Here is a 25,600-nt window from a genome sequence, read left to right on the forward strand (position 1 = left end):
ACTCATACAAATACGGGAAGAAAATAAAGATGCGAACTCCACACTGAAAAGCTTTTTCTAGGAGTAAAATGTGCCCCTCCACGTCTTTTTCGTACGTACTACCAGGACACTCGTTGAACAGTAGGCACCGTCACTTTTTAAATGTAAAAGTTAAAATATGCAATAGAATAAGGACATTTGCAACAGGACAGAACTTAAAGAACTTAAACCAATTAATACATATAAAATATAGCCTAAATAGAATTAAAGTCTATATTGTAATTAATTTCTAACTGCAAATGTCGCTGTCTGGACTGGAAGCGTTCCTGAAAAATTATTTTGCCTCAATAGTCAATACAAGAGCAGCTCTTGTTTTGAAAAGTAAGAGCGGAGGCAGATGGTTACTTGATAGTGGTGAGTTGAGAGCGGAGCTGGGGTGTTCGGGGCAGTCAGCAGCGGAAAGGCTGGCAGCTGTGGCAGACCAGGCGCTGCTCATGCCCCGGGCCAAAAGCTCTCTCTGTCCCCGCACAGCTCAGCTTCTCTTCGGGGCTTCCGAGCTTCTGAAATCAGCCGCTCGGGTCTGGATTTTACCTTAATACAACCAACAGGTTACTTTTTACCCTCCGTTCCTGGATGACGGGTGGTCGTTTTGACTTTGACGATGGTGGCACCTACTGTGGAGGCTGGGAGGACGGCAAAGCCCACGGCCATGGCGTGTGCACCGGACCCAAAGGCCAGGGCGAGTACTCCGGTTCGTGGTCCAGTGGCTTCGAGGTAGTCGGCGTCTACACCTGGCCCAGTGGGAACTTGTATCAGGGCTACTGGGCGCAGGGAAAACGACACGGACTCGGTGTAGAAACCAAAGGGCGGTGGATTTACCGAGGAGAGTGGACCCACGGGTTCAAAGGTCGGTATGGAGTCCGCCAGAGCCAGAACACTCCTGCCAGGTACGAGGGCACCTGGAGTAACGGGCTGCAGGACGGCTATGGCGTCGAGACGTACGGTGATGGAGGTAAGAAGGACGACGACAGACAGAGTGGGACGTTGACTTGGATTTAAAAAGAAATCTGTTTGGATCAGTATTGTGTCGACTTCTCTAGAAAAAAGTTGTGGTGCGTCAGATTCGGGTCGGTTGTGAGACTGTGGATCATGTTCAGTGTGTGAGACTTGGCAGGGCTATTAATAACTGCATGTCAGCCAACCAACCTGGGTTTATTGACAGCTTCTCTCATAAATTTAGTTTAATAAAGCACAACTGACACACACAAAGATGGGTACAGTGGACTGATAAAATGGACTGAAACTAAATGGGTCAGTACCAAACTCCCAGTACACTCTGGGAAATACGGTGATGATCTAAAGTGGTCAGCAGCGTGCGAGCACGCGCATGTGTGTGCGTGTTTCGGTGCGTGTGTGTGTTTAAGTGTAACTAATCCCAGTGCACTTGCACATTGAATGTCTTTCCTCCCTCCACTTCATTTCCAGTAGAACAGAAGTGTTTGTGTTATACATTCAGGGCACAAACACACCGTGTGTGAGTATAAATATTTGTTCCATGTGGGGCCACCTCAGAAAGCTAAATCTACCTTGATGGTGTTGAGGGTGACTTCAAAACCTTTTTACTGCACTCCGGCAATGACGTTGCCCACCCGATTCTCTGTGATGACAACTGCTGTCATGGTGAAATGGCCTCACCATTAAAAGCTGTGGCTCAGAGGACGCCACCTTTAACTCTGCACACTTCGCTAATAAATGTGTTAACTAGTGAGTTCTGTTGCTGCAGCAGAGGAATGACAGAATCTGTGTTTTGTACAGTATCTGTTGAAATATGCCAAGAGGCTGAATCTGAGGGGATTTTATTGGTGTCACTCGAACCTTGGCGGGTTCTCGACCTGTTCATCACTGCCAGACCTGCTTGATAACTCATCTGCCTGAAATCATTTACTCTACATGTATAAATGGTAAACAGGGGTAAAAAGGGCACTTTTTCCAGCTTGCAAGCAACTTTTAAAATGACAAGGTCAAAAGGAGCTACCCACATTTAAAAGATGCTCAATCTATATCTATTTATAGAGACACCAAGTATTCTTAATATGTATAATGTAAGTGGGTATGCTGTGGTCTTTATGAAGAGTTTGAAAGCACCCCATCCTTTCCTTAGAGCAGCAACAGTTAGATCAACTGACCAGACAAACATACTATAAAAATGACATTATGATAAAATAATCCTCATTTTACTGAATGGACGTGTTTGGTTTTTTACTTGGTCCAGCTCCCCCACTCATTTAATGTCCCTTCTATAGGAGACAAAAATAGCTGGCATAAGATGGACAACATCCATCCACCCATCCATTCATCCATCCAAACTTCTTAGTCTTAATCAGCAATAATACTGAAATCTTTTTTCTGTGAGTTACTGGTCAATAGTCATTGGCCATTTGGGCCATTTTCATGTAAAGGCTCTTTTATATTTACACTTCTGTACATTGTAAACACTAATGAGTTTTTTTCCTGTAAGCATTCCTGACAGGTTCAAACAGGGAAATGCTGTCATTTCCTGGCCAATTTATGGTGACTTTGGCACTTTGGAGAAATGTGCAACTCATTTCTAAGGAGACAGTTTTACCAGTTTTTATGATTGTCTTGTCTGGGTTGGTTTCCCTATACATGGAGGTTGTCTCTGCTGAGTGTTGTAATGTAGTTTTATAGTCAATGGCAGAAATCAATAGTTTACACTGACTGAAGCGCACACTGCCAAGACCACCAAAACCTGTAGCATCAGCATCAGATAAATTTGATGTGTTTATGTATGAATCTGAAGCTGTGAAGCTTTCTAAAACACTGATATTATCTATAATCCCATTACTATGACCAGCATAATAATTATTATGTGATATGTTGGAGGTGCATGGTGAACTCACCTATATGTAGCAGCCTGGTGCTGGCACCTCAGGGATTGTTTTAGCACTGATTTTACACACAATCATAAAGCTTAAAATGGAAAAGCTCTAAATAACAAAGTTACTTGGGCTTTAATTACTGATGTGATAGCATATGTGTTTGCACAGCAGTCTAAATATGTCGCTCTGCTCGCCTTGTTAACGTTGTAGCTGTTCATGTGTACTTTTGCTTCGACACCTTCATTTTCAGTGTTGGTGAGACGTTCAAATGTTTGTGATGATCCACTCTCTGAATTATGTTTCCCTGTTTCATTTCAAGGATTGAATGGACGGTAAGCAGCACAATTGGAGATTGCAGGTTTAACATACATGCAAGGTCATTAAATCCTTTCAAAAACTATTAAAGTTATTAAACCAAAAACAAGTTTTGTTTTTCAACTTTTTTTTTAACCCAGGACATTTTCTGTTTCTGTGCATGCGTTGTTATTCTGATTGTGGTTATCCAGTGTTTGATTGGCTGACACGCATGTGCAGCCTGTGGATCCCTGAACACCATCAGAATCTGTGTGTCTGTGAATCTCATTATCTGTGGCAAAGGCCATGGTAGGGATTTATTTTAATAAGAGACAAGGCTTGACTAATGCGTAGAGGCAACATGCTGCAGACATGAAACGAGCTGGGAGACTAAGAAGGAGTTGGAACAACAAGACCATTTGACCAATTCTAAATGATTTTAATATCATTTCTGCGGCAAGCAATGAGCCAACGAAGCAGCCAAGAACACTCCTGCTGATGTGCTGATGTGCTCCTTAAAGGACACCGCTCCACAAACCAGGACTGTGATCAAGCCCATCATGATGTTCTGGAGTAATCCAGAGGAGAATTTACCTGCATGCCTGCCTCAACTGAAGCCAGATTTGGGTTTATTAGGATCCTTCACTCATCCTCTCAACAGGTCCTTAATACATGACACAAGCCACATCGTTTTTGTTTATGGCGAATATAAAAAAGTAAGATTCCCTACTTTATATGGACTTTTTTTGTCTCGTGTCTGCTATTAGTATAGTCCACATAGGAAGATGTTTGCCCAGTTATATTTGGCCAACCAACAGACTTCTCAGTGTCTCAAGTTACCTCCATCTTTTAAAATAGCACATTCTCCTGCTGAAGCTGTGGAATCATGCACCCAGGCTCTCCAAACCAGTCTACCAAGGAAGCTGTTTTATTACTTAATGACGCACACGGGTTGCTTTTCATCATCTCTACCTTCGCTTCAGCCTGCGTAGTAAATGTCAGCATTTAAACTTTTTGAATTGTTTTAAATTGGGATGAAAGCAAAACACACAGAGCACATCTGAGATATCAGTCAGTTGTCGAAAAAGGAGTGTGTGGACGAGCTATATTCAGAGTGAGAAAAAACTGTTTATCCCTACCCATGTAAGATCATTACCTCATCTTTTTCGCCCCAACTCAAATCAAATCAAAATCAATCTATTTATATAGCGTCTTTTACAATCAAAATTGTTTCAAGGCGCTTTCCAGAATCCCAGGGCCTAACCCCAGACAAGCAGCAGTGGCAAGGAAAAACTCCCCTTTAACAGGAAGAAACCTTGAGCAGGACCAGGCTCATGTAGGGGGACCCTCCTGCTGATGGCCGGCTGGGAAGAGAAGAGAAGAGAAGAGAAGAGAAGAGGAGAGGAGAGGAGAGGAGAGGAGAGGAGAGGAGAGGAGAGGAGAGAGAGGAGAGGAGAGGAGAGAGAGGAGAGGAGAGGAGAGAGAGGAGAGGAGAGGGGAGGGGAGGGGAGGGGAGGGGAGGGGAGGGGAGGGGCACAGACTCTCCAACCACATATAATTAGACACAGGCTACACATGTTCTGTAAGACGCCAGCATTATTCCAAGATGTGTTGCATTGATGCTGATCGCTTGTGCTCCAAGAGTTTTATGTTGGATTATTATTCCATTCACACTTAACTAAAATTCTGAGAGAGTTGTTTCACTATTATCTTTATCATTTCTCAGAGGAGTGATTTCTCTTCATTATGCTATTAAGATATCAATTATATATCGGTCTTATAAACAGTGCAGACCTGCTTCCTGCAAAGATTCTTCTATATGACCACTGTATTATTTTTGTGTCCTAACCAGATACATTTATAGTACTACAGCCGAAATAAATATGTCAAATAAAAGGTTTTTTTTTAAAATAAGATTTTAAATAAACTTTAAATTTCATACATTCATACATTGTTACCACTTTAGGAATAAAAATGGGGTGGCAGGGAAGACCTGGAGCCTATCCTAGCTGCCTTCGGGTGGGAGGTCCACCTTATACAAGATGCCAAAAGTTCCCATTCACACCTATGGTCAATATAAAGTCACTAATTTACCAGGCTGCCAAATTTAGTCTTTGGACTGCAGGAGGAAGGTTTTTGTTGTGACAGTGCTAGCCCCTGCACCATCATGGTGTCCCCAAACTTTTAAACAGCACTGCAGATGTCATTGTGATATCCTCAGACATTTTATTGTGTTGGCTTTTCACTGAGAAACACCTAACACATACTTGGTTCAATTCAACTCTTATTTAGATGCATTACTGTCAAAAGTAATGACTTCAAGCACATTGCAAAAACCCAGAACGTGATCATGAACAAGCACCAGTGGCAACAGAGTTGGATCAGACCCCTATGGTGGACCAGATGGGCAGAGGAGAGGGAGAAATGGGGCACCATGGAGGTTTAGAGAGAGGAGGGGAACAGACACATACATCATAAATTAAGATATAGTATACATACAGAATGTATGAAACTGTATAGATGAAATATGAGTTTAAAAAGTTCAATACAATTGCTGGCAACTCAGCCAGGGTCTATCCTGCCTCTCATCCCAAGACAGCCCCCAGTTAGAAGCTGGATGAATGGATCCATTTATTAGTCATTAAACTGACATGTGGAGGAGTAGTCCAGCTGTCTTTTGTCTTGAACCTGCTCATGTGGCCTCTGTGTCTGTGTCTAATGAAGCCAGCCGACTGGTGTGGAACGGCGGTCGCGTTTGTAAAAAGTCCCTTTTGAGTTTTGAGGATGTCGCCTATCATTCAATCATTTAAACGCTTCGAATTGTGCATTTAGATTCCACATGTCTTGTTTCATTGCTCACTTTGATTTATACCTCACTGTGTTCTGGATGGTTCTGTGTTTGCTTGTAGGTACATACCAAGGTCAGTGGACTGGCGGGATGCGTCACGGCTATGGTGTACGTCAAAGTGTCCCCTATGGCATGGCCTCTGTCATTCGTTCACCACTGCGAACCTCGCTAGCGTCTCTTCGCAGTGAGCAAAGCAATGGGACAATTCTGCGTGACAGTCTGTCCGACAGCCCCGCTGGCACACGCGGTGGCTTTGTTCTCAACTTCCACTCAGACGGAGAAGGCTTAGAAAAGAAGAAGGGACTTTTTCGACGGGGCTCCATCTTCGGCAGCCTGCAACGACTCCGCAAGTCTGACTCACGCTCATCCATTTCCAGTAAACGCAGCTCGGCACACAGTGACACGACCATGAGCCGCATCAGTTCAAGCGATGCCAACTCCACCATTAGCTTTGGAGACGGAGACCCAGGGGATGACTACCTGACTTTAGAAGACAATGTAGATGCCACAACCACCGAGTCCTACATGGGAGAGTGGAAGAATGATAAGCGCAGTGGCTTCGGGGTTTCGGAGCGCTCCAACGGCATGAAGTATGAGGGTGAATGGTTGAATAACAAGCGCCATGGCTATGGTTGCACCATATTCCCTGATGGCACCAAGGAAGAGGGCAAGTACAAAAACAATGTGCTCGCACGAGGCATCAGGAAGCAGCTGATCCCACTGAAGAATGCCAAGACAAAGCAGAAAGTGGACAGAGCTATTGAGGGAGCGGTGAGAGCAGCAGCTATTGCTAGAACTAAGGTGGAAATCGCCATCTCCAGGTGAGGTGTCACCTATGAAAGGCATCTGTTTTGGCAATAAAATCCAGCAATCGTGCAAATGCGAACACAGCTGAGTCACAGCATGAACTGAAGTGATGTAATTATTTATAATCACATCCTGGTGTGTGTGTGTGTGTGTGTGTGTGTGTGTGTGTGTGTGTGTGTGTGAGAGAGAGCTGTACTCTGATACTGCACACTTTGTGATGCGCATTCACCGTGCACTCTGATATTTACAGAAATCTTTTCCATAAATACGCAGCTATGTGATTTGTAATTCTATAATGAAGAAGTCCTTAATGAAATTGTTCATGTTAATAATGTTCCACTCTATCACACCTGCTCACTTGTGTTATATTACTTATACTGTAAATCACTGTTGTGTAGTGACGAGTTCTCTACTGATAAGTTAGGTTTAGATAATGAAATGGGAGTGTTAAGTCGAACATAAGCATTTATTGTGAGAATATTGGGCCTGATGGCTGTAATATCCATTCCGTGTGTTCTCTGTGCACATGTTTTCAGGACCTCCCACGCACGTGCCAAAGCAGAGGCTGCAGATCAGGCTGCACACTCAGCAAATCAGGACTCAGATATTGGCAGGACTGTTGCCAGAGAGCTCTCACCTTCCTTCCACCAGCCAGGTGCTAAACATATCTAAAAATTGATAATGACTGTTTGGGGGGGGGTTAAAAATACACAACTTTAAAGTTTCAAAATGTAAAGTTTGTAAAATCTAAAATAGAATAAATGTTTCTTTTTTTTTAGGATTTTCTGTTTTATAAATGTTTGTTTTATAGGATGTTTGTTGTTTAAAAATTATTGTGTCTCTGAATTTTAGGAAACTGTAAAAATGTCTGAACCTGTTTGCAATCCTCCAGAAATTCAGCTGTTTTAAGGTATTTGTCATTTCAGGGCCCGACTACATTCAGCAGAAGTACAATGAGCCAGTGGAAGTGAAGGAGGTTCCTTTGGAGGAGAAAAATAACAAGTCAGCTACCGGGAGTCCTCATTTCTACAGAAAAGGGACAACTCCCACCCAGTCTCCCTCAGGCAGCCCATGTCCAAGCCCCAGAGCATCACCCACCACAGTCAAAAACACTTTCAACAAGATTCCTGCCAGTGTTGCTGCTCCCGAAAAAGAGAACAAAACTCCCACCCGAGAAACTTTATCAGCAGGTAAAGAACTTCTCTTGGGCCTATTTTACCACCTTCCTGTTGTGTAGCTGCAGAAATCACAAATTCACAAATTTATTATGACCCCAACCTGAGGTCAGACCCGTATTTGGCTGTAGCTGGACTTTGTCTGGTTACTCCATCCAAGTCTGGATTAAAGATTGTGGTTTATTTTGATGTTTTAAAGGATAAAGAAAAGATTCAAGTAAGATTCAGGGATATCTATAAGTCAGGTGTGAGAATGATTCAAAGGTTATTTGTTTGATCTCAGGCCCTTATGGTCTACATTTTCCAGTGCCTCACTCTTGATGCGGCAGCTTTGGTGTACAAATGTGATCAGTTCTTTCATAACAGATGGCTCCCTGATAATGTGGCATAGGGATATGAATGTGAGTATGTGTGTGATAGGAAAACAGACTTTATCTGGAAAGTTTATTGATACCCAAACGTGTGTCACCATTTATGATTGACACGTTACATTTTTGGGAGCTGCCATGCTGTAACCTCTTACGGAATGTCCTCTAAGGTACAAGTACACACCAACTTCTTAAGTGTTTGTTAATGACAAATTACTGCAGTGGTGTTGGTCAGAGATAAACACATTCACATTTCCATCCTTATAATTACATTCACTTTATCTTTATTTGTGAGGCATTTGTTGCAATCAAGTTGCTCTCTTTCCTCCTTTTTAGTTATCGTGTAGTTAATCTTGCTCTTCATCTACTTGACAGGAATACCAAAGGCAGCATCAAAACTCAATCAGAGTCAGGAGGTGAAGCAAGCGCAATATCCCCATTCTGTTAAACCAACACTCAGCAGTTACCCCAGTAATGGGCAGATTCACTCCCAGTACCATGGTTACTATGTCAAAGCAGAGGTTAAGGTTCCACCACCCGAGGACCCGCTGAGTGTGGAGGATGACTTTCACCCATCAAGCCTGGTGCGTTCATCCCCACTTGCAAAAGAGAACCGAGCAGCGCCACTGAAATCCCTGCCAAATTCCAGCCCTTCTCCTGTTCCTCCAAAAAACAGCAGTAAACCACCAGAGCCTCCCAGGCTGAAAAGACTGGAGTCGAGCAAACCAAAGAGCCTTGCAGAAACCAAAAAAGCGAGCATGGAAATAGTGTCTGAAATCAAAGAAGAAGAAACGGTGAGCCTGATCACATCACCTGCAGGATGCATGTGCCATGTGTAGCCTCTAGACTCTCCCCAGTATCTGAATAAAGTCAGGAGACCTTTCTGTGATCATTTCTGATGATGGAAAGATTCCACTCTGATTAGTTCTCTCTCTCCATACTGATACTTGCTACAATAATAAAAACAGGCAGTTATGAAAGGCTGTATTTTGCAGTTTTTGGCAGCTTCCTGCTGATATCCTAGTGGGACCCACCCCAAAATGTGTGTATGTCTTGTGTTTCCGCAGGGCCCTAACCCCATCTTGGTGGCTCTAGTGATGCTCCTTAATGTAGGTCTAGCAATCATTTTTGTGCATTTCCTCACCTGACCAAATCTGAACACAGGTAAGATTTTATTTACATAGGGTACATTTCCATACAATACAAGAATGAAAATAAGCAGTTCTTTAATGGCTTTTCTTTTCAGTCACTAGCTGAGGTAATATTTAAACAGTAATGTGGGTTCTAGGTAGAGCATGTTCTGCTTACAGAGCCAACACTGAAGAGGATGGTCTGGTTTTGACCAAATGTGGGAGAAAGCTATCCCACATCTGACTCTCATCTGTTAAATAGTGTCATTGGGGTCAGCTTGGTTCAGAAAATATGTGCAGTTGATATAAAACAGCTGAGATTTGATTATTATTTTTATATGATGTATATTACACCCATCTTCAGTCAAAAGAACATGAACCTTTCAATATAATTTAAACAGCTTGTCTCTCCTTAATCCTTACATGTTTCTTCCCAACAGTGGACTTCCAAATTAGACACCTGAGTGGCTAACGCTCCATCAGCCAACGGGGGCCTTTTAAAAATGGCACCAGTCAGAACAGCCAACGCCGCAGAACGGAGGACTTAAAATAGAACGAAGGAGAAAACCTAGGAGAGAAGAAATATGGGAAGCAGAAAGAGGAAACCTCCATCCTGATCACCCACCCTCAACACTTGGTGTCTGCATCCAACACGATTGGATTGGTGATGATTGGTGACTCCACTCAGAGTGCAGAGACAGCTGAGGCAGGCTGTCCCTGGTTGGAAGGAGGACCGTGTGGCCCTCTGTCAGGGTTTGAAATAAGAGGAGGTTGCAAGAGAGTGAATGTTAGTGAGATCCACATCAACATTACATTGCCTGTAGTGTCGATGTGTGTGCATGTGTGTGTGTGTCTTTGTCTTGCTATATAGTGAGTTTCATAATACTCATTCTACAAGCAAAGTGAGGACAGTTTTATGAAGTTGGGCCATTTTACTGGTCCCCACAACTTCAATGGACAGTTTGAAGGTTAAGACAGGGTTTCAAGGTTTAGGTGAGAATTTGGTTAAGGTCAGGGTAGGGTAAGGTTTAGGTTTAGGGGGTTAGTTGGGATGGTTATGGTAGGGAGCTGGGTAATGGTTTATATCTATGAATGCCCTCACAAAGATACAAATATGAGACTGTGTGTATGCGTATGTGTTTGGTGGGTGGTTAGTGTATGTGTATATATACTGTATGTGTGCATATTTGGTGCGTGTGTTTAGTGTGTGCGTGCATGTGTGGGTGGTGGACCGGCTACATTCAGAGAGCCTCGGGGCTGATGGAAACCAGCAGCTGCCTGTCTGTTTTCAGAGCTGACGTGCTGCTGGTTGAGGAGGGCCTAGGCAGGCATGCAAGGCACTCGGCTCATTCTCCATCTGCCACGTCCTGAGATAGAGGCTCTATTTATATCAGTTTGTCTGTCCATTTGTTTTTGAAGTTCTCACACTCTTCTATAAATCCATCAGGTTCACATCAGACAATCAGGCGTTCTCCTCCAAAATGGTCGACCTGATCTCATGAGAACATGTGTTGACTTTCGCAGATGCTAGCTGCAGATATTAGAGTGTTATATTTGTTAGCTTTGCTGAATCTCTTTTTGAACCACTGCTTGTATCTGCTCCACTAACACCACCAGACCTGGCAGACTTGTTATTGTTTGGAGCGATCAAAAAAATCTATCCCAATACAGCGTAGTACTGATGTTATAAAATGAAGCGGTCATATTGTATACTATGCAACACACGGCCTGGCATGCAACTGCATCAGCAAGTTCAGAAGAAGAAAAAAGGCCTACAGTCTTATCTAAAACTCTATGCCCAAAGGGAGCTGTGTTAGCAGATAAGTTCTCCCAGACTGGCTGTTTTATTTGTGAAGATTCAAACATCGTTCCATAAATCAGCTGTTGACAGCAAAACTCAGTCAGACATCGTGGGCTGAGAATATAAACTGAGTCAGCAGAAGTGCCATCCTGATTTCTTAACATTTACTCGAGATTTTGGGGCTTCCCCTCAGTTTTTATGTGATGTTTGTGATCATATGTTTTCCCTCTGTTTTTCCTTTTTTAGAGAAAGTTTCGACGCAAAGAAAATCCCTTTGTTGCCCTTCCTGACTGAGAAACTCCATCTTCTTCTCTTTTTTTTTTCTTTTGGCAGTCTGTCCAAGGGGTCGATGCTTTTCTGCAACAGTGTTTAGTTGATCAGTAGTTTGATTTATCACTTTTTTCTGTAAAAGTGATCCAGACTTCCCCTCAGTTTGTCCGATTCAGTGATGGTGGGGAAGGATTGCAGCACCGGTGTCTATGTTGCTATTTTAATTTGTTCTGCTAGTTTAACATGACCATGTATTTCCTGATGCTGTGCAGAAAGACAGCCCTCTTTTGTCGTAGTTCCCCGCACCGAACATTTGTGCGACTGTTTTTACTGATGCTCTGGGAATTTGCCAGTTGCGCAAAGACAATTTAAAAAAGAGTGCTCTTGTTGGTAGTTATGATATTTTAGTTTCCAGCACGCTCTGGCCCTGTTATATTTATAATAGAGGATAAGCCAAATTTTAGCATAAGCTAAATGTAATATTTATTTGTATTTATGAAGAGAGGTGATGGATCTGTAGTTTTTTTTTAAATTCAGTTTACATGAAAAGGAGGGGGAAAAAAACTTGTCTTAAATACGTGTCCACCCCCGATTAACATATTTATTATGGCTTGCTTAGGCATGCAGAAATTGGCTAGTTTTAGTTTAAATGTTAGAGCAAATTATAGTATATATAATAGAGTTGATAGCACCATAACATTCAGTAGTGGTATCATGGTTACACATCTGATGAAGAAACATGTTTTCTGCCACCTGAACAGCAGCAGCTTGTGTAGAGTCTTAAGACTTTTAAGAACATTCGATCAAGGTCAAACAACATCGGTTGGGATATGTGGAGCTGCCTCTCTTTTTGGTGAGCTCAGACAATGATGATGATAATGATGATGATAATGATGGGTGGACAGGTCAATCCCAGTCAGTGCGTCTGGATATCCTAGTGTCCAACCTTCGAGTGTGTGGAAACCATTCAGCTAAAACAGATGTTAAAGGGGAACCATCAGCTGGTTCCACAGGGAACAGCAGCAGATCTCTTTGCTTCCTTCCCTTGGCGTCCACATCAGTTACTTACCGGTAGTTGCACATTATTGTTGCAACATTTCTGTCAAACATGAATTGCTGCTTTATTCCTCACTCCGCCAACTTCTGCTCTGTCCTGTTGGCAGTGATGACACTTTCTCATTGTTTTAATTTGTTTGTTTCCCTTCTGAGTTTTTTCCCCACTGACTGCAGGAGGCCCATTTTATTTTACTTACATTATTGTATCTATCATGGGAGATATACACCATCGCCATACATTAGCAGTTATTACAAATGGCTTTTTTTTAAAAACGCCTTCGGTGTGGCCCTGTGCTCGGACGTTCCCCACCTGGTTTGGACCAGGCGAGCAACTAAGAAATGTCAGAAAAATTACACCAAGGAAAGTTTTTCAATTGTTATTTATATTTTTCTGTTTCTTCCATTGATGCTACGAGGGTATTGCTATATGTAGAAATTTAGGATTATAACGAGGTTTTAACTGTAGTAAAACATGAGCGCAGCGGTGGTGTCAAGAACAGTTGTGCAGACAGTAACAACAGCAGGAGGGTACAGTCGAAATGACAGCGGCTGCGGCCATTGCTGAAGTTGGAAGAAGTTGACAAAAAGTTCACCTCTGAACTGTAAGTAAGATTTTGATCAGCTGAGAGAGAAGAATTTATGCATCTGACTGTCTGAATGACATGACAGCAAAGAGGCATCGGGTCAGAACCTGGCTGAGCTCACAGAGCTCTAAAATAAACCCAATGATTGTCAGCAGAGGTACATGTTCTGCAGCCTTGAGTCCAGTTTACATACACATGTAAAGATCTGTACATCATGGCCATTAGAGTATTTGTTGTGCAGAGCTTATATTCACCAATCATATATTGGTGCTCTGCTAATGTGGTTCACGTGAAAACCAGAAATAAAATGCTAGTGGCAGCGTGGTAGCGGACATGGAGTTTAGCTCACATCTGAAGCCAGGTTCTTTCACAGAAGGGAAGGAGAGATGCAGGCTGGAGGAAAGAAATGTTATTGCTCCAGAAAACATAATTTAGGAGCCAGGAAGTGAATGTTTTGATTTTTAATTATTTCTCCTCGAGGTTTAAGGTCATTTTTGATGACAGATGCAATGATGTACAGAGAACTTTCTGAATCTGGTCATCCAAGAATGATCGCCTTCAGAAACGAAGATTCTTCATCACATCAAAATTCAAAACTTCATGACTATTTTCAGTTATGATTGTGTTAGAGGTCAATGTTGTTATTACTAACAATAATAACAGTATTGATTGTTTTGGTTTGGATTTTTTTTTTGGACATTTATTTTTGTGATGATTAAATTTTAAAAAAAGTTAAAAGTTTTATTTATTTTACATTGCGTCTGTGTATTCTTTGGCCCTTATTTTAATTTTTCCAGGAATAAAACCTCTGCACAATAACAGGAAACAGGTTTGGACAGAGCAACAAAAGGTTGCATAATTACAGTAAAACAAAAAGACAATTTCTAAAGCATTCATGTTTTTATTTTTCATTAACTCAAACCTCTTGAAACACAACAGTGAGCTCAAACATGATGGTGATGGTTCAAATGAAGATTCTACAAAAACATTACTGTACTGCTTTTTCAAATACATAATTAAAAGAAACATATATTATAATGAGAGGAAATGTGCTCATCACATTGAGATGATCAAGGATAAGTAAACTTTGAAATTCTTTGTGCAGCATAAATATCATGGATCATACACACTTTTCACTTATCGTTCACCTCTAGAGAATCTCAGGTTGTGGCTCATACTTAGTTGTTTGTCGCTCACAAATATAGCAATGGCATTATGACTATCTTTTGGAAATGGATAAATCCTTTTTTTAAAAAGGCCGATTTGGACATTCCTCACATCAGATGGGTTATTCTGTAATCTCCTCCTGACAGAACCTCAAAGTCAACCAAGTCTCGTTTGACTGCAAGGATTTTAGAAGGACCATCAAGGTCATAAGGCATGGGTTTCAGGGCATCACGGTGTCAACCCTCCTCCATCTCCTGTTTCACTGGTCTTTGCTCCTCTGAGGTGACAGTTCACACCACACCAGATAGAATGAAATAAATACACACATTTCAAAGAAGGATGCCCAGGTTTTTTCTTCACAACTTTAGATATTTTTGCTCATCAACATAAGAAAATGAATTCAAAAAGAAAAATGGAAACAGACAAAACTAGAGCAACAACTTGCACAAACACTGCCGTTTACCACAAGAAGCAAAGATATGTATATGGCATTAAGCGTTCCTATGTCTATATGCCATTTAGAATAACTATGCTTTGAAAGACTGTTAGCATAGAATGTGTGGATTTGAGACTTGGGTGGTGTCACATTAGGTGTCTCTTTAAAGTGAGAACAGAATCTAATTTAATTTGGGAGTAAATTTTACTCTGGTGAAATTCATATTATCCTAATTTCTTACAACTGTTGATATTAACTTTGGTAGTAGCATAATTAATTATAACTTATGTTCTTAAGCCCAATATCATGCTCAATGGCCATGTTAAAGCCAAGGTTTAACTTTGGCAAAGTTCTTGTATTCTCTCTGCTAGCTCCAGACAGTGGAGGACCCGGAGTTTCTCCTTCTGGATTTCTTCTGGACTCACTTGTCCCAGCAGCTTGGCAGAGAACTGCACCAAATCCTGCATGAAGAGCCCAACTGTCCCTCTAGGTGCTGCTGGGATACGGGTCAGAGTGCACGAGTCGAATTGAAAGTTGATGTTTTTGGCCCGGGGAAAAGCCGGTCCTCGTTCCTCGATCCATGTGAGAGTTCTGGACAGAAAACTCTATTTATATAGATGCTGAAACACTTTATTCCAATCGATACTTCTGTCTCCAGGAATGCCTTTGCTATAGTTGATCGGACTGTCTTCCTCCAGTTGAACAAGCTAATGCCGAAGGGTGTGTTCACATTTTTCTGCTCCTGTCTTACTTTAGGACGAAATCTAACAATTCTTGAAAGAGCAGTAGCCACTAGTTTTAGTCGTTCCTGTCATAATTCCTTCCCAGAAGTATACTGTTATCCTTTTTGAGTGCATATACTCTTATGTCACAGTCTTTTTCCTTCCTTCCAGAAAAGGACCGCAATCAAGGTTCTGCATGAGCAAATTTGCTGAGTTCTGAGATCAAAACTGATCTTTGCTTTAAATCTCATACTGCGCGCAAGTGAGTTTTAGCAATAAAAGCATTCCGGGTGTAAAGAGCAGCTTAACCCTCATATCTTAGAGTCTCTGGTGATTTATTAAATGTAATGACAAGTCCCAAATAGAATAATAACTACTGACATGTCAAAAAACAGCCATTACTATTATATTTGCCTGCAGAATATCTCAGGTCATATTTAGCAAGAGTAATGCTCGATGTCCTTATGTTTCCTCTGCCAAATGTTTCCTCTAATTGTAAACAAATGAGTAAACGGCATTTATGAAATTTCAATATACAACAGGCAGCGAGTGATATCATTAAACACCAAATCTTCCATATGTGACTGTAAGATATAAACTAGAAGCACCCATGTATGACACTTTCCACTGAATGAAATACAGTTTTGAGTTCCAGAGCATTTTCTGAGGAGTTAAATGGCAGTGTGATGTTCAAAATGGTCTGGCCAAATTAACAGACAGAGACCTTGTCCCTCACCTGTCAGAAGAGGTTTTCAGCTTTGCAGTCATCTTAAAGTAGTTTTTATCAGGGTCTGCCTCCAGGGTTGCTCCTGTCACAGAAAGATTTCCAAACAACTCAACCAACCACGTGAGGCGAGCGATGCCACTGAATGCTGGGAAACCAAAGTTGAGCTTCAGAGGTCCACCTTAAACAGAACATAAACATTGATATTTTTTTACCCTCAGGTCCAGTCACAATCAGTCACAAACCTTTCATATAGACTGAAAAGAAAATATCTGAAATTTGTTGTTATTTTGATATGATGACAGTGAAGATGCAGATAAAAAGAACACAGCTAAAAAGTTAAAACTCTTGTACATCTCTCTATGACAGGCCTCACTTCGGTCTTGATGACACAAATAAGGGAATACCAGCACATCACTGACATATCATACAGTATAGTCTTTGTGACGTGTGCGCATATCTGATGCTGCACTACACAGGCAGGAAATCTGTTTCCTTACCTGTGAAATGCAGGGTTCCTTCCTGAAGGACTTTACCCTTCACCTCCCTCTTTAGTGCCTTAAAATCTTCTGAGAGCAGCTCAATATGCTCCTCGTGGAGAATCAGGCCTGATACGCACAAGCACAATGGCAGGACAGTGGAGAGACGAATAACTTACAGCTATGACATCTTAATATAAAAGATATCTTTAATATGACCATGTTGAAACAAGCATGCACCACTATTGAGAATCATGACAGTTGCTACACTGAATAACACAACGCATTAAACACATTTATCCAAAGTAAGCACATAATAAAGTTCTACCTTTTTTTTTGGCTAAATCCCAGAGCTCCATTGCAGCCCTGTAGCTCAGGGCCATGGGGTACTCCACACAGACATGTTTCCCTGCCTGCAGAAAAGCTCTGATGAGACAGGGTGAAGAAGTGATGTTTAAAATGTCTTTAAACCAACCCACATATTTGGAATATTCTCCTCTGATATGTTTTTGGATGCTAAAGCTTTCAGTCAGGTTTAACAGTAGGACCACCTGCTTATTACTACCAGTAGTAGTCCAAAAGGTTCTGTAAGATGAGAGATGGGGCCTTTATGGATGCTCGATTGGACTGAGATCTAGATCATTTGAAGACCTACTCACCTCACACTTGTTATTGAGCTCCTAAAATATAGCTAACCCTTTTTAGCTTTGTGGCAGGGAGCATTATCCTGCCGAGAGAGGCCACAGTCTTTAGGGAATACTGTTTTCATGAAAGGAATCTGTAACACTGTTTCCAAAGTAACATGAATGGCAGGAGCTGGGTTTTCTCAAAGCACCACACTAATTCCATTGGCTTCTTCCCACAATGCATCCTGTCATGTATTCCCAGGTAAGTGAGGCACAAGCCCCCCTGAAAATCACTTGATGCAAAGAAAAATGGCATTCATCAGAGACAGCCATCTTCCATTGATCTGTGCTACAGTTCTGATGCTCATGTGTCCATTGTTGGTGCTTTTGATGATGTACAGGGCATTTGCCAACATGCATCAGAGATCCTTGACCATCCGTGACTCTGTTGCTAGTTTACAACAAAGTGCTTACATTAAGGAACAAGTTCATTAGTTTCCTAATATATCCCAGGTATCACGATAAAAAGGTAATCAGTGTTGCCCCCTCTTCAATGTCACATTAAAATCCAGTCTGTCAAACAAAAATATCAAGAATTCTATCAACCGGTAGCAAGAGACCATAAGGAGGTCCAGTTGACCTGTTTCAAGCTGTTCATCAACCAAGATAACTGAGAAAATCAGCCGGAACATTTCTCACTGCCTGCATATGTAATAAGTTCAGGTAGGTGAACAAAGATATTCTGGACTGGGTACCTACTTGTCTATCATCTGAACAATACTCAATGCATCCAAAAATAAGTCTTTAGGAGTCACAAAATGATTAAATATACATTTTAAAAGTACAAGTGTAACACGTTACCTGATATTATCCTCATGTGAAAGGTTCTCTGTACAGATGAAAGCCACATGAATATCTTCTCTCTGCACAGCTTCTTCAACTGAAATCTGACTCACTTCCTGTTGTTGGTCCAATTTTCTCCTGTTTCAAAATCAAATCATCTTTCAGGCAGTTGGACAAGTTTTCCCTCGCATGTCATTGCAACAATAAAGACTGAATTCCATTACAGTGCAGTGATAAACACGGACAATGAAAAAGCAATGTCAGAAACATCCACGGAGGCAACTGATGTTATAAAATGATGGGGGATCAGAATGTGGACATAATGTGCATGTGCATGAGCAGAGTCCCCACTGCAGCTGACCCAGGTTTGAATCCAGTTCGGGACAGGTGCTGCATGTCATTGTTATTATATTAAAACCCGTACTTAATCCTAACTTTAACACCACAGCCAAACCCTGACCCTAACACACCCACCCATTGAAACTCTGAACTCATTTGTCACATGTATTCATCTCTTTTGTTAATCATGCTAAGAAGCTTCATTAAAAATGCAGCAATTCTTTCTTCATCCAACTAATTTCAGCCTGCTGTAGGTAATAAATGCTCAAGGGACATAATGAGTAATTATTTATTGCATTACATATTCAATAACCCACATAAATAAATAACATGTTTGTACCTGGATACGAATCCTTTGACGGCCACTTTCTCTGCAGGGCTGCCAGCCATTGGAGCCAACATGTCCCGGATTCTCACTGAACCGGCTGTGCCAACACCAACAACTACAGCTCCAAACATACTGAAACAACAGGTCTGGAGTTCAGTCACATGACCAAGTTACAATGTAATACTCTACATGTCCCTCTACATGAGCCTGGTCCTGCTCAGGGTTTCTTCCTGTTAAAGGGGAGTTTTTCCTTGCCACTGTTGCTTGTTGGGGGTCAGGCCCTGGGATTCTGTAAAGTGCCTAGAAACAATGTTGATTGTAACAGATGCTATGTCTGTGTAGATTCTCAATCATCCAGGTCATCGTATCCAAGGTAGTTTTCTCTGTCAACTGGACTGGGTTTCTTCTCTTTGAAAGGCAGAGAAACAGAACAGATGCTATATAAATAAAGATTGATTGATTGATTGATTGAATTGGGTCATAAACTGGAGTGTTCTTCAGAGATCATAATCCAAATACATATTAACATATTGAAATCACTGTATACATTTTGTGTCTAGATGATGCCGTTAACAACCTAAAGTTCCTCCACGTTGCTCACTATAGTCTTTTTCAAATGTTTGGGTGGTTGGAGCTCAACTTTTATTTACATTGCTAAGGAACAATTTTATGGAGAATAAATGGAGTTAGGACTATGGAGTTAAAGCTATGTAAACTGGGTGAGGCAAAGATGTGTTCAAAATCAGACATGTGACGTACACATCATGTCCACATGCTAACCTGAGCCTCCTGCCAGGCACGGTGTCATGATCGGACATCGTTGATATCTTATTTTCAGTGCATGCACTTGTTGATGAAATACGATAGAAAGTAAATCAAATGGAAAATATTCAACTCGAGTACACATAGAAAACGCTTCTCTGGCGTACAGCAGTGACCCCCGCGAGGTTGTTTTGTTGTTGCTTTGTGTGTGGTATGAAAGGATGGTGGACATTGAAATCAATCAATAATAACATTGAAACGTAGCCTTACCTTGTTTTTGTTCTTAAAATGCCGAAAATGTTGAACTCTTCTGCTTCCTTTTTCTTCTTCTTCGCAATCGTCACTAACACTGCCACCTGCTGGCCTGGACTGTGAACTGCAACCTTGCGCCGATTGTCAAAATATGGGGAAAAGAATCAGAAAAGAGAATTCTCCATTTCTTGGTGAAGGTTAATGCCCATAGTCTGGATTTTTATTTGTTTTTATTGAATAGTGAGCAGAAGATTTTATTTTATAGAAGGACATGGAAACGTTTCGGTGTCAAAATAATAGACGTGATAAACAAACGAGAGCTCGGTCCGGGCCACGCCTCTGACTGCAATAACCCGATAAGAGGAACTGGCAAACATTTTTTAACGTTCATCTTTGGTTTAGTATGGCTGTTGCCGTCGGACGTCTTTTCCTTCAGCGTTAATTTCAATTCCTTAATCAAGATTCCCTTCACCTTTTTCAGCACGCCCATGGTCTTTCCAAACTCCAGCAGGATCACAATGACCAGAAGCTTCACAGATTTGTCCTTTCCACCATCACCTGATGTCAGAAACTGACTTCGTTCCCACCAGAATTCAAACCCTTTAAACTGGAACAACCAAGTTTTCATACAGCATAGCAAAATGTGCGCAGTCAACAACGTCCACACAAAGCTATCACAATGTAAACATGTTTCACAAGATTCAATAAGTCTGTTAAATTCTTCATGATGGATGGATAAAAAGATATCAAGTAACAGACATCGGAATATAGGACAGGACTGTGCAAATTCCACTTTATACTTTACAGTCCAGTAAAACAGCATATAAACATTATATTATCCATCAGAGGGGAGGTTGCTGTTTCAGCACACAGTCATTACGCCTCCTGGTGTGTGTTAATATTTAAGCTCTGATTAAATCACTTCTCAAGCATAGACATTGGGTTTCTCTGAAGTGTGATCATTTACTAATTCACTTTTTATTTTATTCTGATAAATCAAAATAGGTAACGTTAAGGAGTACACCCCCCCCCCCCTTTTTTTTTTTTTTTCTTTTTTTTAAACAAAAGTACGGAGCCTCAGTTAAAACAGGACTGGTCAATGTCAAATCAGGACTTTGGTCAGGACCAGTAGCCTTTGTCCAGCTCCTTTTGGGCATCTGTCTCCTGGACTTGTGCAACAGCTGCTGGAGGATCCAGCAGGTTGATGGTCGCTCCTTCTCGGATCTTCAGAACTGCCTGTTTTAGTCGCCATCTACAGGCAGGCATGGACACAGAAATGAATGGGCAGTCATTAACCCAGCACATAAAAAATGTTTGAATCATTAAATCATTTTTTAAAAATAAACAATAATTAATAGATCAAAATTTGAATCTATTTTAATTTTTTGAATTATACTTTTTTGTTTCATGATTTTATGGCTTCAGTAATGAACACAAGTGGCCCAAAGTCAATGTTTTGAGTCCTTAAAGGAAAGATAAAAAGTTAACGGTGGGAGTTATTGGCCATTTTTTTTTATGTATGAGGTACATGTGGGCATCTTTTTACAGCACATTTGATCAGTGGAATCTGAAGCATCACTGTGTGGACAAAGTGATCCTAATGTGTCTATTCGAAGCAGTGTGCATGTACTCACGCATTGGCATCAGGGTCTCTAACTGAAGACATATACAGATAACCTCCAGTTTTTGACCCACTCACGGGGATCTTTAGCTGCAACACATGTTACAGCGGTCAGCACTCAGCTGGAAATATGGCAGCTTCAATTCATCTGTTGCCACATTAAAATAGTCTCTAGAAGTGCCTTTTTTCACCTGAGAAACATTGCAAAGATCAGGCAACTACTGACATGGCATGATGCTGAAAAGTTAGCCCATGTATTTGTTAATTCCAGGCTGGACTATTGTAATTCTTTATTATCAGGGAGTCCAAACATATATTTAAGAAGCCTCCAGTTGATCCAAAATGCTGCAGCTAGAGTTCCAACAGGTATTGACAAAGGATCATATAACTCCTGTACCGGTGTCTCTTCATTGGCTGCCCATTAAATTTAGAATATTTTTTTAAATTCTTCTTCTGAGATACAAGGTCCTCAGAGGCTTAGCTCCATCCTACCTGGAGGAGCTAGTGACACCTTTTCATCCCAATAGACCGTTCCATTGCTGGTTTACTTGTGATCCCCAGAGTCTCTAAAGGTAGAATGGGGGGCGAAGCATTTAGCTACCAGGCCCCCCTGCTGTGGAAGCCCGTCCAGGTGCCTCCATCTCCACTTTTAAGATTAGACTTAAGACCTTCATCTTTGAAAAAGCTTAGAGTACTGTGATTGTGTAGTTACATTCATTATTGTAGTTTAAATATTATGCTTAGAGGGTCAGGGTTGTCTAATTATTAGTTACGCTGCTATAGGCCGAGGCTGCAGGGGTCCAGAAACATGATCACCTGAGGGGCCTCTGGAGCGGAGAGGAGATCAGTGATGATGTTATTTCTTGTGTAGTTTTTCTGCTTCTCTTCCCCTCTCTATGTATCCATTTACAGGTATCGCCACCTTCAGAGCTGTAAGCTGACCTACTGACCTCCAACCCCGCTGACCCACTCAACTTCTATATCAGCAGTTTGTTATAATTAATGTATTTCAATGATCTATGCCTTATTTGCATTATCTATACCTATTCTCTGTTCTACCTGTCCTCCTCCTTCTCCTCTCTCTCTACCCAGCTGGCCATCAGCAGGAGGGTCTAACTATATGAGCCTGGTCCTGCTCAAGGTTTCTTCCTGTTAAAGGGGAGTTTTTCCTTGCCACTGTTGCTTGTTGGGGGTCAGGCCCTGGGATTCTGTAAAGCGCCTAGAAACAATTTTGATTGTAATAGACTCTACATAAATAAAGATTTATGGATTGCCGCACTTCTCCAACACAAAAGCCTATTTTGATAACATGTACCTGTGCTGTTTGTCCATCTATGCGGTTGGTCCTGTCATTCAGATGAATGTTATGGACTTTAAGAGGTGGACATCCCAACCATTCCATTGCAACAGGACATGCTTCCAATTTCTGCAGTGCCAGTTTGTAGAAATCTGCTTTAGAAAACTGTTCTAATGGAGCATCAGAAAAGCACAAATTATTCATATTATAAATAACCGAAATTGATTATGCAAGGTTCCAAATGAGATGAAATGGTGATTTGATCACAGAGAATCAGCTCAGACAATCCATTTATGGTTCATTCTTTCATTATTCTCTTTCAAACAAAATTATAAAATCAAAAGAATGGTGTGGGTTTTTTTGGATTTTGTGGTTTAAAACCAGAACAGAAAAACAGAATTACAGAGAAGCCAAAAAAAGAGAAATTTTTTGTCTTGGAAATAAAAGTATGCAGAGTTTTATTTACATGCTCTGTAGATTAAAGATTACAAAGATTAAAAGATTACATCTTTTTCCTACTCAGTGTCACAGATTTGATTTTTTCTTCTTCGTCATAATGTAGCGCTGTGGAGCACTGAAACGCCGCAGGCTGGTGCCAGCATGTGTTTCGCTGCTTTCAAAAAGTTCTGAGTAACAAGTGCAGCCACATTACTTAAAACCTATGCTTGAAACTGTGGCAGATTGGCAGATTGAAATGAAAGTAAGTGTTAGGGTTCTAGTTCTGTGTTACATTCAATAAGAGAATATCGCTCAAACAAATTACAAAAACAATTTTTTCCATTTTCTGATTTTGTTTTGAAACGGAACAATAATAGAATGGCTTTTTAGTCAATGAAACCATTTTATCCCTTAGAGAGAAATAATTAAAGAGAAATTAAAGACAAGAATTAAAGAAATAATTAAGGAAAATTACAGATGAAATAGAAGAATTCCACAAAACACAACAGACACTGAGGACAAAGAAAAATAAAGTAGGTACACTCACTCTGCATGAGATAATACATGGTGCCGATCCCTCCGCCAGTCAAAACGGTGGTGAAAATGGCGAGATGCTGTAGTTTACTAGTGGGAATCCTCATCTTTGCATCCTTATTAGGTACAAATTAAAGAACAGATTTGTTGAGAGTAAACCAGCATTTAGCCACAGGAGGACCAACACTGAGGAATGACATCAAAGTTGGAATGTTGTTCCTGAAGAAATGGTTTTGCTTGCATCCTCCTCCATAATATAGCAGCTATGGTATGTTTTAGCTCAGGTTTAATGTTTGTGTGTAGACTTGTGTTGTATGTTTGTGTGTATCTGAAAATTCTATGGCTGTGAAGACATGTCATCTTCATTATCATGTCTGTAATGCTTACACAGGAGCCATTAAAAGTCAGGATAAAGACGGTCAGCACACAACTGCTGGGCTGAACAGATTATTTACACAGCACCTCCAAATGTCAGCTATTTCTGTCACAGCTTTATTGGACTTTATTTTCTGGCTGGCTGAACAGCAAAGGAAAATGTAGAGAAGGTCTCAAAGGTACACTGGTAATTTTGAAACTTGGAACCTGTCAGTATAAGGATCCATGCTCATATCATGTCATAGCCACAATTTTATATAATTTTTAATTTTTTTTAGTTATGAATGTCAGCATTTTTTTTGTCATTGACATATTCTAACCCACATCATAGCATAATCTAAAAACTAATTTTCTCGTAAATCTGGAATGTTAAATATAAAGAAGCATGTGCTGTCAACATGCACTTTTTCTTAAAGTGACTTTATTAGTCTGTCTGGGTAAATGAAGGGTACAGGAGACCCAATTATGGCTACATTTATGCGTTAAAAACAATCATATTATATACCAATAAAAATAGATGGAAATTAAAGTTACAATTTTCTTTCAATGAAAACCACAATAAACTGGACAAAAGCACACTTAAACCTACTTAGTGTAATATCATGAAATACATGAGATAAATAAATTGAATTAGGTCAAATAGTTGATTGTCAACAAATCCGTGTAGGTTCTCATTCTTGCAGGTCAAAGGCACCAATTAAGATCTAGCAGGACTGGGGTGTCCAGCTGGCAGACAGCCCATAGACAAGAATGAAATATCAATTTAAGAAAGCACAATTTTGAAGACTGAAGAAGGGCATTAGGAATAAAAATCTGATGGCACCAACGAAAACTGGGATACAATATGTCGCAAAATTCACATTAAATGCAATATTCGTGAATTAATTTATCATTTCCATCTTTTGTGATACAGACGCTTGCAGGTTCATTATTAGTATAACTTCCCTACTAAAAACATTACACTGGGTCAGTCAGGTGGACATAGGCTTCCACCATCATCATCGTAATCATGTGCCAGAGCAAGGTAAAATAATAAATATAAATTAATAAACTCTCAGACGTCTTTCCTACATTCAACTACGCGGACATAGGCAACAGCTGGTGGATTAAAAACTGGAGAGACGATCCTGAACTCACCTTGTGCAGTCAAACCATTGTTAACTTCCGCAAACGTCACACAGGCTTCAGCCAATGGTGAAAGAGAATGTCCCACTGACACTCGACAGGGGGCGCTCCTACTCTCGCTTTGGGGTTTTTAACAGTTGCTGTCAAACGCAGCAAAATTTTAGACATACATTGTAAAATATATCAGTTACACATACTTGGAAGTGTATACAATTCAATGTAATACGGAAGGAAATGCCAGCATCTCTACTGAGACCAGCCCTGGCTAAATAAAGGAACACCTTGCACACTGACTTGTAGAAATGGAATCCTTAATTTGA

At 40.8% G+C, this 25,600-nt stretch overlaps 3 protein-coding genes across 4 annotated transcripts; 1 reads left to right on the forward strand and 2 right to left on the reverse strand.

Annotated features, from left to right (window-relative positions):
• Window positions 1–391: 391 nt before the first annotated feature.
• LOC130539298 (junctophilin-1-like) lies at window positions 392–13,965 on the forward strand. Of its 2 annotated transcripts, none has more exons than XM_057057549.1 (7): window positions 392–991; window positions 6,083–6,842; window positions 7,365–7,483; window positions 7,755–8,018; window positions 8,747–9,165; window positions 9,439–9,535; window positions 9,942–13,965. In XM_057057549.1, the coding sequence occupies exons 1-6, from the start codon at window positions 613–615 to the stop codon at window positions 9,517–9,519; spliced, it is 2,022 nt and encodes a 673-aa protein (XP_056913529.1). In that variant the 5' UTR covers window positions 392–612; the 3' UTR covers window positions 9,520–9,535; window positions 9,942–13,965. The 2 variants fall into 2 exon arrangements, 1 of the variants encoding a protein (XP_056913529.1); XR_008954080.1 differs by lacking the exon at window positions 9,942–13,965 and having other exon boundaries at window positions 393–991; window positions 8,747–8,955; window positions 9,048–9,165; window positions 9,439–9,461.
• Window positions 13,966–14,093: 128 nt separating this feature from the next.
• Window positions 14,094–20,908, reverse strand: blvra (biliverdin reductase A). The gene is made up of 8 exons (XM_057057558.1): window positions 20,363–20,908; window positions 19,909–20,021; window positions 18,889–19,008; window positions 18,228–18,347; window positions 17,069–17,166; window positions 16,762–16,869; window positions 16,274–16,442; window positions 14,094–15,406 (listed from the first exon to the last, which is right to left on the reverse strand). The coding sequence occupies exons 1-8, from the start codon at window positions 20,711–20,713 to the stop codon at window positions 15,151–15,153; spliced, it is 1,335 nt and encodes a 444-aa protein (XP_056913538.1). The 5' UTR covers window positions 20,714–20,908; the 3' UTR covers window positions 14,094–15,150.
• LOC130539315 (cytochrome c oxidase assembly factor 1 homolog) lies at window positions 20,075–25,393 on the reverse strand. Its single transcript, XM_057057580.1, has 5 exons — window positions 25,293–25,393; window positions 23,794–23,896; window positions 22,827–22,978; window positions 21,525–21,601; window positions 20,075–21,142 (listed from the first exon to the last, which is right to left on the reverse strand). Exons 2-5 carry the CDS (start codon window positions 23,885–23,887, stop codon window positions 21,010–21,012), a joined length of 456 nt encoding a protein of 151 aa, XP_056913560.1. The 5' UTR covers window positions 23,888–23,896; window positions 25,293–25,393; the 3' UTR covers window positions 20,075–21,009.
• Window positions 25,394–25,600: the final 207 nt, after the last annotated feature.

The sequence above is a fragment of the Takifugu flavidus genome, chromosome 15, assembly GCF_003711565.1.
Source record: "Takifugu flavidus isolate HTHZ2018 chromosome 15, ASM371156v2, whole genome shotgun sequence".
Classification (NCBI taxonomy): domain Eukaryota; kingdom Metazoa; phylum Chordata; class Actinopteri; order Tetraodontiformes; family Tetraodontidae; genus Takifugu; species Takifugu flavidus.

Bases quoted from the DNA above. Each gene is read 5' to 3' on its own strand.
- LOC130539298 (XM_057057549.1), top strand. From the start codon at position 613: ATGACGGGTGGTCGTTTTGACTTTGACGATGGTGGCACCTACTGTGGA. The intron at 992-6,082 runs GTAAGAAGGACG...GTTTGCTTGTAG, and splicing joins CGAGACGTACGGTGATGGAG to GTACATACCAAGGTCAGTGG. The intron at 9,166-9,438 runs GTGAGCCTGATC...GTGTTTCCGCAG, and splicing joins AAATCAAAGAAGAAGAAACG to GGCCCTAACCCCATCTTGGT.
- blvra (XM_057057558.1), bottom strand. From the start codon at position 20,713: ATGCTGTTTTACTGGACTGTAAAGTATAAAGTGGAATTTGCACAGTCC. The intron at 17,167-18,227 runs GTAACGTGTTAC...CTGTCTCATCAG, and splicing joins TCACATGAGGATAATATCAG to AGCTTTTCTGCAGGCAGGGA. The intron at 16,443-16,761 runs GTAAGGAAACAG...GTTCTGTTTAAG, and splicing joins AGGAACCCTGCATTTCACAG to GTGGACCTCTGAAGCTCAAC.
- LOC130539315 (XM_057057580.1), bottom strand. From the start codon at position 23,887: ATGAGGATTCCCACTAGTAAACTACAGCATCTCGCCATTTTCACCACC. The intron at 21,602-22,826 runs GTACATGTTATC...CATGTGTTGCAG, and splicing joins TAGATGGACAAACAGCACAG to CTAAAGATCCCCGTGAGTGG. The intron at 21,143-21,524 runs GTGAGTACATGC...GCCTGCCTGTAG, and splicing joins AGAGACCCTGATGCCAATGC to ATGGCGACTAAAACAGGCAG.